General features: G+C 37.7%; 1 protein-coding gene across 1 annotated transcript in view; it reads right to left on the bottom strand.

Moving 5' to 3' along the window:
- Positions 1 to 17098, bottom strand: part of DNAH5 (dynein axonemal heavy chain 5) — a 116477-nt gene that overhangs the window by 86890 nt on the left and 12489 nt on the right. The window contains exons 10-17 of the mRNA XM_032117873.1: positions 16616 to 16738; positions 14519 to 14734; positions 12194 to 12301; positions 11413 to 11498; positions 10313 to 10634; positions 5013 to 5219; positions 3179 to 3350; positions 1693 to 1838 (exon numbers count right to left, since the gene is read on the bottom strand). Coding sequence (XP_031973764.1) covers positions 1693 to 1838; positions 3179 to 3350; positions 5013 to 5219; positions 10313 to 10634; positions 11413 to 11498; positions 12194 to 12301; positions 14519 to 14734; positions 16616 to 16738 — 1380 coding nt within the window. The remainder of the gene's footprint in view (positions 1 to 1692; positions 1839 to 3178; positions 3351 to 5012; positions 5220 to 10312; positions 10635 to 11412; positions 11499 to 12193; positions 12302 to 14518; positions 14735 to 16615; positions 16739 to 17098) is intronic.

The raw sequence follows: 17098 nt of genomic DNA, 5'->3' as shown, positions 1-17098 counted from the left end.
GGCCCGGCCGAGACGTGGGTGCAGCGCCCGGCAGCGGCAGCGAAGCTGCGACCAGAGGAGGCGACGCACGGAGAACTGAGCGGTGCGGCCCGGCCCGGCCCGCGCGGCCCCGAACGCGACCCCGGGAAGAGCGCGCAGGCACCAGCAGCCCCGACAATTCCAACACGGGAGCGACCGAAGGAGAGAGCAAAGACGCAGCGAGACAGGAAACAGCAGCCACTCAGAAAAAGGAAAAGATCATAGTAACTAAGACCTTAGGGATAGTAAAATGGTATAATGTTAAGCAAAATTATGGTTTTATAACAAGGTGTGACAACCAGCAAGACATATTCGTGCATAGAACTGCTATTAAAAAGAATAACCCTGAAAAATACATCCCAAGCTTGGGAGATGGAGAGGTGGTGCAATTCAAAATTATACGAGGTAGAAAAGGGTTACAAGCATCGCAGGTCACTGGGCCTGATGGTGTTCCTGTAAAAGGCAGTATATATGCAAAAAATCGTAGTCATGTTAGACAGTATCTCCATTGTAAGTCCCCCCTACAGTCTCCCTTTCCTAATCCCACCTTTCCCTTTTACCCTATGTCCTATTACCCCCAGTGTATTCCCAATCCGTTTTTTCATCCATGGTTTCCCTCACAAAACCATGCTTTTGCCAATTGTTTCCCCAAAAATCCCTTTCCAATGCCGAGTGGGGGATGAAAAGGGGGAGGGAAGAAGTTAAACCCTCTCCTGCCTCAGTTTCTCCACAAAGCATGCTCAGAGAATTCTGTCTCCCTTCTGTCAGCCCTAAGATGTTCCAGAGAATCTGTTTGGACATTTAAAGACTCAGGAGGGTGGCTTGTTTTGTTTTGAAACTGTTCTTGTTATGTTTATCCAGTTGTTTTCATTCTCCTTTTATAAAAATAAAACGGGTGAGGTGTTGGGGTCCCTCCCCTGCCATGTAGCCCTGGGAGAGGGGCCCTGAGGGCACAGACACGGGGTTTCCCTGCCCCTGCTCAGCCTCGTTCCCATTGGTTGGTTTGTGTTCCCTGCGCGGGCAGAAGGACCCTTGGTCCCGTGACTGGAACAGTTCCTCGGCAGAGCTCCGGCCATGCGGCTGGAGAAATAAACATCTCTGAAACATCTAGCAAGAATCTGTCTGTCCATATATATTTCCTTTCCACGGGACTCCTGGTTTGATATATGCGTGTTGCAGGATCCCCACTGCAACAGTGGGGTGAAGAAAGGGGCTTTTCCCAGACCACCTTCACCCAAGTACTTCTGCATATATTTTACACATCCCATTACCAACTCAGGAGAGTTTGAGATACTCATTACATGATCCTTTCCATAGTATTTGCTCTCCACAGGCAACTGCTGGAGAATTCCCTTACTTAAACTGGAATAACGACAAAAAAAAAGATACTATCATAGAGGTAAAATTTTTGAGTGATATGAAAGCATAAAAAAATATCATACACTACCTGGCTTGACATTAATAATGAATAGAAAAGAGCATCTCAGCTCAGATCCCTTTGCATTTACTACTTTTGTTCCTTTTTAAGGTCCCAGCCAAGCAAGTGGGGATTTCTGTGCATATCCCATACATGCTTCATAAATTCTGCATTCCGAATTTTTTATCTCATAAAAAAGAAAAATATCTCAACTCAAAGTCATCAATCTCTTTTTCATGAAACTTTTATTTACTAACCTTAGTCTTTTGAAGAAATTCCTCACAGCTCTGTGGTTCATCTTCTGGCAACATACAGAGTGGCACTCTATTCATTTCTTGAAGGACAGCATCAATACGAAATTCAACCAAGTCATTCACTCGGTCAAGCAATAACTCCAGCCCAGCTTTTGAAGAAAACAGAAGACTCAAGACAAGCTTAAAGTTTGAATCAATAGCCTTTTCAGAGTCCCATTTAAATTTTTACTTCAACAAACTATCATATTCAATTCATATGAATTTTACACCTTAACCAATTTACTTCAAACATCTAAACTTATATGGCAAGCTTCACCACAAGAATCTTAATTAACTTTTTGCATAACACATGCTTACCTAGCATATGCTATCTACGTGCTAAAAGATAACTATAATATTATATAACTATACTGTCCAAATATATATCTTGCAGCTTATTATATAAAATATAATACATATTATAAATATATATAAGATTAACTTAAAGGATACATATTTCAAAATGAAGACATTAATATTTAATTGAGGGCCAGCAATATTTCACCTTCTCCTACAGCTTGAACTAGTAACAACTTGGAGAACCTACTAGCAACATAAACTTTCAGAAAATAAAATCTCTATGCTTCAAACAAATGCTGGAAGCCAAACAATAGTTAACAGAAAGCAATCACTAGAATTTTCAAAGTTTAATAGCAATCTGGTCTCAATGCTGAAGCTGAAATAGCAGCAAGGTGCCTGTTCCAGACTCTTGTATTATTCAAAATTAAATTGAGCATAATGTCAGGCTACCATCCAAAATGCACTTTAATTTGCCATTTCAACTGAAGAAAATTTCCACTCTAACTACTTACACAATTTCAAGAAACAAAATCTGTTTTCTGTATTAATTAAGCTAAAGAAAAAAGAATTTGGTATCTTCAGAAAAAAAAAAACGCATCTCACTGCAACCTTGTGATAATCTTTTGAAAAGACTACAAGCTCATCTGTTTTCTAAAGCTGTTGTCCAAGATGTGTGTACATTAGTTTTAAAGAGATTGATGTTTAAAAAAAAAAGCTTAATATGAAATGCTATTGAGCAATGACAGTGCCAACTGAGTCAGTGTATTATTTCCTGAGCAGTTGTTTGTACAGTATAGAAACAAAAAAGTAGGACTAGGAAAAGTCTGAAACCTGGGATCTCTTTTAAAAAGTAGCTGTCATTTGTTAAATTCAAAATACACTGGACCTTTTTGCACAGTACTTTATGTTTGGTGTAATCCCAACTGCCTAACATATACATTAGTAAAAATTTGGTGAAGATACAAGACAAAAAGAAGGTGGTGTTATAAAACAACTCTTTCATGAAATACAGGACAGGTGAAAATTCTCATATCTTTTATGTATAAATCATTTAGGTGCAAATCATGTAAAGAACTGTAATCTCATAGTATAACTTGCATTTTTATAAAACAAATAACCACAAGTTAATGGAAGGAAGCAAGTAACCTACCTAGTTTAGAAAAAACTGTATTAATATATTTCTCAATATTCAAGGATGTCCAGTTCAGTATCATTAGACCTGGCTGGATAGCATAACCTACATTTATTAATCGAGGAGCCATCAGTTGTTCAAAAGGGTGTTGAATTTTCAGTTTAACTCTTTTGTATTCTGCCAACATCACCTGAAATAACCAGAGAACAAAAACATTAGTTAATATACACTGATTTTAACCTCTTCATATACACATATTTATGATCACTTAAACTAAGAAAATTCATCTGTGTGAACATTCCTGAAATTCTTAAGAAGTTACAATCAATTGCTTGGGAAAGGTTTTCATTATTTTTGGCAGAAGTTCACTATTTGTTGCTCTTTATATCTCTATATGTATTTGTTGCTCTTTGTGAAGTACTGCTTCACACAGAAAATAATCTTTCTTTGCACTGGTGCTGTGGTGGAGTTAATTTCTTTCTCAGTGGCTCACATGATGCCGCGTTTTAGATTTGTGACCACAACTGTGTTGCTAACACAATGATATTTTGGGTATTGCTAAACAGTGCTCGTACAGCATTGAGTCCTTTTCTGCTTCTCCCACCACCCTGGTGGTGACTGGGGACACACAAGAAGCTGGGAAGGAAGGCAGCCAGGACCCCAACTGATTAATGGGATCTCATACCTATGACATCATGCTTAAAAATGAAAGCTGGAGGAAGAAGGAGGGAGGGGGACACTCAGAGCTATGGTGTTTGTCTTCCCAAGTAGCTGTGATACTGCCTTGTTTTCCCAGATTAATTCCTTATTTTATTTTCCTTGTGCATGCAGTTTTTATCTTCCCTATTAAATTGTCTTTATCTCAACTCACATGTGTTATATTTTAACCTTCAGATTCTCTCCCACATTCCAAGGAGGGGAGTAAGGGAGCAACTGTGTGATGCTTGGCTGCCTACTGGGCTTAAACCACATGACAGAAAAATCTTGCAAATTTCAGTCTGTAAGTGAGAGTTAGAGAAGACAAAAAACCCAAGGAAAAAATACATCTAAATGAAATTTCCAGCAGTTCTAATAAGATCAGCCTTACCAGAACTTTAATATACTATTTTCTTTCTAATGCCTCCTTAACCCACTGATCTAGTCTCACACGTTTGGCAATAACATTTTGACTTAAAGTCATAAAGGCTTTATGATATATGATTTCCTTTTGTCATTTCAGAACCAGGCAGTCCTTTGAAGCTGTAGGTTTCTGTACACCTATCTTTGAATCCCCATCTTGAGTCATCAAGAATCTTCTCCGTTCATAGGCAGATAAAATGATCCAAAGGATTTAAAAGATGAGAGAAAGGGAAGATTCAGCTTCTCTTTTTTAAACTATTCCACAGATATCTGTGTAAAACACCAGCACTGGAAAAAAAAGCTGGTACTTGCTGCATGCTTTACACTTTTTAAAGGCAGACTACCTGTTCCTCCCTCTCAGTTATCCTCTCAAAACAAATGCTGTCCAATGTTGACTTCGTTATTGGATGAGAGATAAATTGCTTATCACTTAGAAAGCAAGCTACAGCACGAGGCGTCTTGTAAGCCTGCTTTCCTCCCCATCCTCATCTCTGTCCCAGACTCTGCAGACCTTCCCCAAACCCATGCATCTGCAAAGTAACTTCACAGAAAACATAAAGCCAAGAATTTTTTTTTTTAAGTGCGTGAAGACAGTCATACAAATAAAAAAATAGATTTGCAAATGTTTTCTTAGTGCATAATCATTGATCTTCATTTTTTTTCTTCTATACATATAGAACCCAGGCATCTTAATGTACAGTACACATACATAAAATGACTAAAGTAAACCCACGTGCAATTTGTTGACAATCTTCTTGTACCAGTCTCTCTGTTGTTGAATAACACTTGCAAATGGTGGAATTTCAAGGCACATGTGAGCCATGCAATGTGTTTCTCTGATTAAAGTTAGTATTTGAGGGTCAAAATTCACAAATAATTCTCCTGTTTCTGGATCTTTTACCAAGAGCGTCGCTCGAAGTCCTCTTTTAGTTAATTCAATCTGCAGGAAACGAAGTAATCATTCCTTATCAGACAACCCACTGCAACAAAATACTTTGATTTGGATATAAATATCACTTTTGGCAGATACTAAAATAAAGTACTGCTGACAAAGATTGATATGGTATACGAATCCAAAACAAAAATTTAATAACACAATCTGTATGTACCCAAATGCTTAACAATCAAATTGCTATTCATCTGACAGATATTTTTCTATTGGGTCTTGGATGTTATAAGCTGTATTTCACATTCCAAAATCAAATCAGAGCCATAGATGTTCTTGCTTCAACCATCTTATATCTTAACCCTCATCTCCTTAGAACTTGTTGCACATTCTGCAATAAGGCCACATACAACCACCTTGATGAATTTAAATATGCTTGGATAACCTCTTCATATAGCTTTTGAATAAACTTATCCCCGTTTCTCCTTTCGCGTGTTTTCCAATAATAAAATATATACCACATTCCAATCTTAATGGTACTGCCAGCTATATCCAATCTCCAGGCAAATCTTTTAAAATACTAAAATTAATGTTTATTAGAGATTTTTTTTGTATTATTCTTAAAAGGAAAGCCTGATCACACAACTGATTTAACTGCCTTATTTAAATATTAGAAGACCATTTATTCTGTATGTGATTAGAAAGGAGAGCATTCCATAGACCACCACACATTGAAAATTTGGCTGACACAAAGAAGCAATCCTGCCTTAGACAGGCAAATTTTTCCTACATTAAAAACTTTGCTGCTATTCCTGTTTTCAAGTTGTCCTTTTGTTGATGTAATTTTATTGTTCTTTATTCACTCCTCAAATTTAATGTATTTCATTACACTAAGATGGAGCTTATTTCTAGGCAGTAGTTTCATAACCCATTGATGTCTTCAGTGCAGTTTTTTTTAATGGAACACAGAGAAGATTTGCACCACCTTTCAACGTCTGAAATATAGTGGAGTATATTGCTTGCTTCAGCAGTATCATGTACTATCAAGACATTTTACACAGCATTTTTCAAGAAATCATCTAATCAAGTTTTGTCAATGACACTGTCATGCTCTATCCACTATTATCAGTCTTCAAAAAAAAAAGCACAACTGCCTTAAATAGAAGCTGATTTTTTTCTGTAAAGTTCAACAGAAAATCTGCACTAATTGTTGAGCTTCATACTCATTATTCCCACTATCAAGTCTTCTTCTCCCATTTATGTTTTCTTCTCATGCAGTTTTCATTGTTAAGGTAATAGAAAACTGGTAATGGAAATGAGGGGTACTTTGAAGGCACAAATCTTACACTGCCAGATAATTATAGTAGCTTTTACAGTTCCAGGTAATTTATTATTTTAATACGTCCAAGTTAACATCATTTGCTATAGCAAAAAAAAAAAAAAAAAAAAAAAGCCATAAATCTCACATTATCAAAAAAAATAACGAGATTAATAAGACAGTAATCATCCAGTAACAAGTAGGAAAAAAAGGGGAAAAAATGTTCGGAAATCTCAGAAAGTGACAGTAAGTTTAACATATACATTGTACAGAAGAATAAAAAGTAGTAGGAGCTACAGCCCTACTGTGTTCCATTTGTATTCCCCACGGGACACTTGCCCCCCTCTCGTTTTTCTTTTCTTCAGGAGTAGAGCAGGAGCTCCACCTTGTGTCCTTGTGTTCTGTGACACTCATGTCCACACCTGTGTGCACTCTTCTTGCCTCGAGAGAAGAGATTACTAAGCAGAAGTCACATTTTTTTGCCGTACGTGGTAGACGAGTTCATGTATCTTAAAGTGGATATACTTTTCATGTATTTTCAAGGCATGTGTGTATGTTTCAAACTTGAAATTTTGTTCAAATCCACCTCCCTTTGTTCCAACCGAGTAAGTTTGGAGAGGGTTCAGTGAGTTTATACAGCCACCAAGTGTGATTTGACTCTGCTATAGCAGAAACCAGACAGGTTGTTTTAGTACAGATCAGAATCAGATCACAGATCGTTCACACCTCATAAAGGAAGGCACCGGTTCAGGGAAGATGCCTGGGATGTTATAGTTATTTTACAAAAGGTGAAAGGCAAATCTGTTTGGCTGCTCCATCAAGGCAGGGTACACGTCAGAAAATCTGATCACTAGATCATCTAGCCAGAACGGACAGATGTAGCCCCATAAGAATCAAACATTCTCCTTAGTCTTTATAGATGAGACAATGCAGTGAAAACTATCATCAGTATACTTTGAATGATGCAGGTATCCAGCTCAGTACAATTTGTTCCATAAAATATGAGGGATACGCACCAGCTCTCTGTGAAGAGCACATGAAAACAAATATGAACTTCCCATGTTAGCAGAATAAGCATTGAAGTTAAAGATCTTTCTAAGTACAACAGCAGTTTTCATTACTGCCTGGAAGCAGGACCTACTATACACAAGTTAATGGTGCCAAATTTGGATCTGATGTACCTGAAACACAATCTGTAATGAAAAAACAGTTGAGGTACAACAGCTCAGGTTCCTTGATTCCCAACTTGCACTCAACACCGGATTAATCATCAATAATATATATTCAGCACTAAGTCTCAATGCAGCATATTTTATGTACTCTAATATTGCAGTTATTTCTCCTGGCTTACTATACCAAATTGACACAAACATTCCCACTTACAGTATCAGACAATCAAATCTGGTGACTCTTTAGACTACATTTCACACTGCGTGTCAAATGCAAGTGTGAAAGAGGAAGTAAGAGTCCAGAAAACTTAATATATTCAGACTGGAGAAAAGGCAGCTGGTACCTCTGGTCCCATATCTGGCCTAAGGCTAGCTTTGAGAAGATTCATGTGAAGATTCATGTTTATCAGTGCCAGAGTTTCCCACGTTGTACAAAATCTGGGCCTGAGTTCCAAAAACAACAGGCAGATGTATTGATAGGTGTGACACCACCCTCAAAACTGCAATCTGGAGATTCTGATCCTTCTTTTTCAGCTTTGCAAGGCTGAGGCCAATTCTTCTATAAGATGCTCTTTGACAAGGCAACAAAAAAACTGGAGGTAAAAAATATGCCAAAAGGATAGTAGAAACTTGCAGAGATTTCAAGGCTTTAAAGTAGACCCTGCAAAAGCCATCTGATAATATAAAGGTAGTCAGAAGTTCTATTTACAAAATCCAAGAGGGCAAAATGAGTTAAATGAGATTTAGAATTTAAGGTAAACCATGTTCTCTGCAGAATATTCAGGCTACAAAGTGTTCTGCCTGTAAGGCCTCAAACAACTTGTTCAACGAGGCACACAAAATGGGCTTATGGTTATTCATGTACTCAGAGTTAGACACATGGGAGAGATACTGACCAGATATTCTCAAGAGATCAAAACAACAAAACTGGCAACTTTAGAAAATCAGAGAACTTTGGTAAAAGGTTTATTACAACATTCAATTAACGTAAAACACTTCTCAAAGCATTACCTTGGCCCATTCAACTTCACAAACTCTAAGCCCACTCGATTTCAAGTTACTCAAAAAATTCCAAGAAGCAGGAATTAGAAGAAGAAAGATAAAGAGAGAAGGACAGAAGAGATATAGAAAAGCACACACACAGATAGCAACTCCTGGGTTCCAGGAGTGTTCAGATAGAAATTCCAAGAGGAAGTGGGGTCAAGACATCTGACAGCTTCATGTTTGGCCCTAAATACCCCTTGGCCTTCCTAGGCCATACCCCCAGGTGGGAGTTCCGGTCATTTGGCCACTCAAGAGCCAGGTTAGGGGCTCCTGAGGTGGATGTGGATCAGTGCCTCTGATGTGCCAGAGATTGACAGCCCCTGTGGGGCTGGGATACATCTCTAGGGGTGGGGTGTGGGACAATGCACTGCCTCACCAGGGCATGGCCTGACCTGCCCCTTCCCCTACACACATGCTTCCCAAAATGGTCAATAGGAAATGAAATTACTTTGTACTGGTTCTGACTGGGTTAATTTTCTCTGACTGCATTTAATTTTCTTCATAGCAGCTTGTATAGTGTCATCAGATTTGTTATCAAAACAAAGCTGATAACACACTAATGTTTCAGTTGAACAGTGCTCGCACAGCATCAAGGCCTTTTCTTGTTCTCACTCTGTCCACACAGTGAATAGACTGGGGGCTGGCAGTGGGGATGAAGGGTGCAAAAGAGGCTGTGAGGGGACAAAACCAGGCAGATGTCATGAAATAACAAAAGGATGTTACAAAATAAGCAAAGGGATATTCCATGCCATACAGCATCATCCTCACCAATAAAAAGGGAAAGTCAGGGGTTGAAGGGGTTAGCCATCCTCTGCTCTGGAATTGGTTGGACATTGTTTGACCCATGGGAGCTGGTGAGAGATTGCCTCTGCAGCATTTTCTTTTCTTTCTTTCTATTTCTTTCTCCCTTTTTCTTTCTTCCTCCACTTCTCTTTCACTAACTAAACAACTTGTCTTGACCCACAAGTTTTCTTGCTTTTGCTTTTCCTTTCCTCTTCGCTGTCTCACTGAGGGTGCATGGGGTGAAGTGAAGGATCATTTGTGTGGTGCTTAGCTGCCTATCAGGGTTAACCTGCGACAGGCTCAAAGCCCACTTGTGCACTGAGTATGCTATTATCTGTTCTGACTGGATGCTTTTTACATGTACATTTACAAAGTGTACCCATGGATTGTCACTCAAAATAAAATTCTTATTGTCCAGAGCAGAGGAAACCTTTGTGTCTGCTTTCACCTTAAACCAACCGGCGGACAAAGGTCCTCTCCCCACACATGGTGATCTTGCACCCAAGTAAGAAGAGTATGGCAGAGACAGAGGGGCAGCTAAGACTACCACTGGATATTTGTTACACGTTTCCATAAGAAATATTTTTCTTTCTAACTTCTTAGTTATAATGAAGGTCTTTCAGTTGTTCCTAAATTCAACTGCAGGTACTACAGGCCCTGTTTTTTTAACAGGAACACTTTCTTTTAAAGTACCTTTTCTTATTCTGTCCTTCACTTGAGCGTCATCAGAAGTCTGTAGTTAAAGCATACCTGACTACTGCTACAAACCAGGGATTCCACAGTTTTTTAATTTTTTCTTTAAGGAGTATCTTAATCAAAATCAGCTGGTTTACCTGATGAAGCCATTCCCTGTGGTAGATCACCTCAAATTTCATAAGAACTTTTGCTACTTTGTTGTAGTTGTGGATTATGCGCTTGCCATCTGGTGTTTGCAGAACTGTCGGGTGTCTCTGGAAAGTCTCCATGGGCTCCTTGATCCTATGGAATAGGTGGCGTGCCCACAAGATCTTACCAGCTACTGGAGGCAGATTACGAGCCAGTGGAGGGTCCTTCTTGTGCCTAGCGTAGATCTTAGAGACGGTTTCTATGTCATGTCCATAGTTTTGAAATACTTTCTGATACTTTTCATCGATGCCAAGGTTCGGGATTTGCAATCTGCTTAGAAAAATAATAATCATGAAAAAATTCCTTCAACACTTCTGAAATCCCTCTGTTGCATTGCTGGAAAATCCAGTCATTCCAGATTCCCTTGCATGCTTTAGAAAATAACTACTTTAGCAGTAGAGTTTTCAGCTTGAACAAATGCTGTCACAACCTGATTCCAAGCAACCAAGATTTAGACCAGATGATAAAAGTTTCCAAGTAAGCCTACACATTTTCTGTTTTGTCACTGTTTTCAAACACTGGGCTGAAATTATGTGCAGCAAACTGTAACCGATTCACCACTAGCTGTCTATTCTCTTAAACAGATTATAATACGACTACTGACAATAAAGAATGAGGCTGTTTTGGAACAATGTTAATTTATAAAGACAAATTTCACTGTTTCTTAATAAAAGAATTTTACTCTCTTCAAACTGCATTGTGGTAAAAAATTAATGTCATTGTTCAAGCACAAAGCTAAGGCAAATATGCTAACAGACAAAGTATCCCTGTACTTATGCTGATTTCAAAAGATGAAGTTCGAAGTCCACTTATTTTGTGCATTTTCTGATACAAAAAAATATGGCTTTCATTCATTCAAGCTACTGAGAAGACAACCCTTAACAGGGCTGAACAGTTGAGTGTGAAGAGGTTGAGTTGGTTTTGCTCGTATTTAAGAAAATGCCTCCTGCTCTCCTCCCCCCTCACTCCCCACTGCCCTTTTCACCAGCCTCAATGTCTTGTTTCCATTGCCTGGCAGAGTTTTAGCAATCTAAATAGGACATACTACCTTTCAAATTTCTGCAACATACTCAGTGCCCTTTCAGTGTTCATAATACTTTCAAAGGTGATGTCCATGAAACTCCTTAATTGATCCTGAAGAAGAGTAAATAATTCTACATCAGAGAAGTCTATAAGGAACACAACTCAAATATGCCAGGTATTATTTGACAGTATTTATCATGCAATATATTAGAAGATAATTTATGTGAAACTTATCTCAATAAGTATTATTTTTCCCTTTCTTCCTTCCCACAATAATTAAACAAAACACAGCCAACTTTCAAGGCATTTTCTTTCCAAGATCCCCCTGTAGCTGTGCAACCAACAAAACCTTCTGTACCCTCCAATATTTCACCATGCTGAGAGGCCTCAAAGAATGCTTGCTTACCTCTTTGGCAGCCAAAGCAAGACAAGCATTTATTATAATTTTTTTTCTTCTGCAGATACCCTTTCCTTTCACCAGCTTGTGATTTCAGAACTATGGGAAAGCTAATTATCTGACTTATTTGTACTACTCTCCCATTCACTCAATGAACTCACTCATTTTTGTGTTTTTCTTGCTAGAATACAGTAATGAAAAATCCTTTTGTTGGAGGCTCTCAATGGCCTATTTCATGAAACTGGTCTGAAAGATAGTAAATGGATGCTTTAAAGTGGAAATATGTTGGAATAATTTTTCAATTTCAGGAACGAATTTTGAGATTTGCATAATTTTTTTGGTGGTAACTCAGAGAGGATAATAAGGATTCATCAGTAAATTAAATTCTTGTTTGTATCATAAAACCTACATGAAGATCATTTATGCCTCTGCAAAACTCTTCATAGTCTTGGTCAAAATCAGTTCTCCGTTGTTCCAAGAAATCATAATCCTTATTCTTCATGTTGTCAACAATGCTCTAAACAGTTTCACAGAAAACAAAAACTATTACCAAAAAATGTCTTATCAAAAAGACCTATCACACCAAATATTTAGCACAACAGGCTGTTCACATTCACATTTTACCTTTGCTATTAGTTCCCAGTACTTGCTGAGCAATATAAGTAAACCACTTAAATGAAATATTTGCAGGAATTTAGTTGGTGTAATGTCCATTCGAATTTCATTTATATTATTTATTTCTGTTTGAAGTCAATTAGAACTGAGAGAAAATTCAGACTCTTGCTTTTCATCAAGGACATTTGTTACTCATTAGACTTTCTGTCATGCAGATGTTCATTTCTATTCAAAACTTAAAGTTCAACATAGAAAAATATTTTCACATTATTATTCCCGTGTCCTTTAAACAACTGATTCCATGTGTAAACAGACTATTCAAAAGGCACAGTAAAATGCAGCACATCACCAGCCCACAACTTAGTATTCCTGGCTTCTCTTACACATCTGCTGTCCACACACATGAAAGTATATCTTAATCAGCATCTCCCTTGAGCTGTACACACAGATAAAGGATTTCTAATGATAAACTACTGTTCAACATCCCAGTAGTTTGCCACAGTGTAACTGTGAAACTCAGCATATTTTCAGCTCAGCTGACTTCCATCATTTTATCATAAGTCAACTGAAATTCAGTTTCGTTGCATTGCTGTAAATAAAAATTCCATCTTTTCCTCTAACAACAAGCAAATCCAAGATAGGGACTAAGTGTTAAAGCATAAAGAACAGCAAAATAGTAAATTCCTATTGCAAAAAATTTTCAAGACATATAATCAGTCACATAACTAACTATAGTTATAGTCCATATCAAATACTTCAGTACCTCAGTTTTGTCACTGTTAGAAAGAAGTGAGATCACTTTTCTACCCTTTATACAAAGGGTATCCAGAAACTTCCATGTAGCATTTTTTACCTAAGCATTCCTTATCCCAAATGCAATTGACTTTACAGTAGCTGGGTCTCACACAAAATTCTGTTTAAGGATTTAGGTGCTGCAATGGATAATGAGGTGTATCTGTATAGAGTTTGCATCGTAGCCTGAACTAATTGTCACAGGCAGATTTCCCAACACAAATGCCCTAAACACAAATGTCCCTGTGTGCCAGCCTACCAAAATAGTACTGTCATTGCATGATCTGAAAATTCTCAGCAACCTGGTGGCACAGCTTTGGAGACCAGCTCTTGGAAGCAAAATTTAGAGCAGTCCACACCTGTCCTGCCTACATGGAAGAGTCTCAGACCAAGCTATCCTTCCAGCTGTACTAACTGGCTAACTCTCAGGAGACTATCGAATAGAACAAAGCAGAAAACTGGCTACTGTGAAGGATGTATTCAAGGAATCAAAACCCCGGACTGCAGAGGGAGTAAATCGAACCAGGAAGGACCATGGAATGCTCACATTTTACACTATAATTATTTCACTAAAGCAAACTTAGTGACTCCTGACCATAACAAAAAGGCAAAGTACAGAGTAAAAGCAAACCAAAATACCGTATTTGCCTGTACAGCCACTATATCATATGTGATCTCAAAAAGCTGTCTACAAAGTCAACACATTGAATACTTCTGATTTATTTTAATATTTACAAGTGTCGTAGTTATGATACTGCACTAATAAAGTTACACAAAAAGTAAGCTAATTCAGGCTCAGTAAAAGGAGAGAAGACTCCACTTGGTAGAAAAGAAAGCTATCTGAGAAAGAACGAAGGAAAAGAACGTGGTTTAACATATTTATATTCTTAGAACTCTATCTTGTTGTTCAAGCCACACTTCTCTTTAAAAAATCAGGGAAGAAAACTGCATAGTAATACTAACAAGCAAAGGGACACTCCTAGCTAGCCCAACATTTGTAGAGACAGAAACGTAGCGCTTCTCACTTTTCCTTCTGATCATAGCACAAAACCATGCTCCTATTACTCCTGTTACAGAGCCCCCGCACTTTGTTGCTATTTTCAACCACCTTTGATTTTAGCATACTTCTTTCACATGTCCACTTACACCTTTTCTTTCATCTTGTCTGCTCATTTCCCTAGTAATTACATAATTAGATTGCTATCATCCAGTAATTTTAGCACAATTAAAGAGTTAATTTTTCTCTCAATAAACACTTCTCTGATTGTCACAGTTTTCTTTTTAAGGTTCAAGTTAGACTGACACAATATACAAAATCTAATGGTACCTGATATTTTGTGATCATTCCTTCCAATCCCTCTATCTTAGATTCCTGTAGAATTGAGTAGGTTTTCATAGTATTGAAAACATCTATTATCTTTACCAGACGACGATGAAAGGCTTCAAATTTTCCGAATATATACATCTCACTAAAATCAAATTGTCTTTCAGCTGGATTTTGTTTCAAATTCTCTTTTATCTTGTGGAAGCAATTTTGATACTCCTTAAAACAAAGCATTTAAAAGAATGTCAAGCATATAACAGGAAGCACTGTCTTTAGCTAGAACAAAATTTACAGACAGGTATTATCCTAACCTGATAACAAGTAGAAGTTTCATTAATAAACAATCATGAACACTATAAAAGAGTAACAGAATTTGCCTCTGAAAACTAATCCAGCACACCATTACATAAAGGCTTACATACTTTATCAAATGACTGAACTGCACATATATGTATTTGTACATATACTTAGCTAGCGGGAAATTCTATTCCCTCCATTTCATAGCAGGGCTTGATGTGTTTACTGAATAACCAAGATGACAACCCAGATTTCAGTTTCCAGAGACTGAAAATGTTTACATGCTGAGCAGATTTACTGAGTAATCACAGTTCAAAAATCACTTTCAAGAACAAAACCCTTTCTGAAGTTTTAATGCTGCTCCATAGCAGCTTCCACTTTTCATTCTGCATTCATAACTGGGAACAAACCTTACTCCAAACATGCTAAATTCTTCCTAAAGTCAGAATACATAATCAACAGATTTGCTTTAAATGGTTTCTTTCAATAGTAGTTTTCCTTATAATAAAATGTTCATTCTCTTTATCACATTTATGTATGAATAACCCCACTTGGAGATATCAATACAAAGGGTCCAGATTTTCCTAACTCTGCTTGGCATTCAGATTTTCTGAAGTTGTTAGTGATTCAAATTGTGTTAATCTATTGAATTTCTGAATGCTTCTGGAACTAATAAGACTCAAATAAAAACCTAATCTTTCAACATATTTTCATGCAGCAACTGGACAATTTGTTGTATCTTTATAGAAAAATACAAATTTAGTACTCATTGCTGATGGTAAGATGTCACACAAATTTGCACTAATTTGTCCTAGAACTAAGCAAGATTTGTTGCTTCATGGGGTGTTAGGATAAAGCTCTAGTCTTCCATGCACATATTAGGAATGAAAAAAAAATAATGGACAAAGCCTATATGAAGCTCCCCATATGTACAGAGAGGTTACAAAAGACACAGTCAGGCTCTTCTTTACAGTAACACATGGACAGAAGCCAAGAGGCAAAGGACAAAAATTGAAATGGATGAGGTTCTGACTGAATGTAAGGAGAGAATCTTTCATCCCAAGGACAGTTCAACAGTGAAAGAGGCTGCCCAAAACGGCTGTGCAATGTGTCCATCCATAAAGAACTTCAAGACAGGACTGGAAAAGGATTGGAAAACCAATTTTGATCTCTTAGCTGCCCCTGCTTTGCCTTTGAGCAGAAGGCTGAACAAGATACCTGCTGAGAAGCCTTCTAAGATAAATTATCTATAAGGCTATGCTTTAAGGAGGGGAAAAAAGGGGAAAAATAAAAATGAAATTAAAAACTTTTAATGGAAGTGTATTCACAAAAAAAGGGCTATCTTCCTAACAAGTCTAGGCAAACTGAACAACTGAATTTTTCTGAGTTCACAAAGTTGTCCTTTCTAAATATATAGCTTGGCCACACACCTTTGAAATATATCCAGTTCAGTAACTCTCCTTCTTTTAATTTTTATTGCATATCCCTCCACATCATGTGAGAAGAAACTACCTAGAGAAACACAGGCATGAAAATCCAAGCAATTTTCTTATGAGCATAGTTAAGATTGACTAAGCAACAAAATTCTGTTTCCAGAAGATCAACAGACAACAGACTTGTTGTCTGTTGTTAGCTAATTCCTTGTTAGCTCTAATACAAGCATTCCAGTTCCAAAGGATATTTTTCTGTTGCTTCATTTCTCTTCACTATAATATTGCTTTCTCGTATAAAATAAAGTTTTCCTGTTCCTGCCCTCCTAAATATCACCTTATAATCTGTTTTCCATACGTTCTCCCCACCTACCTGTTTAAGTTTAATAGCTGCTTGCAGCTTTTCCATAATTCTCTCCTGCGGTTGATTCCAGATGGTGGCTGTGCCATTGTTTGCAATGTAAGATTTACATGCCGTGATCATCTGATTGGTCACCTAAAAGCAGTTTTAACTTTGTGAATAAAACAGCATTTCAAGACGAAGCAGGTCTTGCCATTCCCTCAGTCTCATCCCACTCCTCTGACTCCACTAGCCTAAAGCCTGAAAAATAGCAATACCAAATACCAGCCACATCGACAGCCTGTCCTCCTTGCAACAGCCAGCCTCCAGAACATGACATAACAAAAATGTTGTTGATTAACTATGCTCATCCTAAACCCATACATCTTGTACCAGCCTTGAAATAGCATCTTACGACCAAAGTCATAAGACTTTGTCTCTTCTGAAGGCAAAGATAAACTCTAGAGCCCACAAGAGTACATATATTAAAAAATAGGTTGTCCTTCCAGCTCCATT

The sequence above is a fragment of the Corvus moneduloides genome, chromosome 1, assembly GCF_009650955.1.
Source record: "Corvus moneduloides isolate bCorMon1 chromosome 1, bCorMon1.pri, whole genome shotgun sequence".
In the NCBI taxonomy this organism is placed as follows: Eukaryota; Metazoa; Chordata; class Aves; order Passeriformes; family Corvidae; genus Corvus; species Corvus moneduloides.
This window is presented reverse-complemented; position numbering and strand designations above follow the sequence as displayed.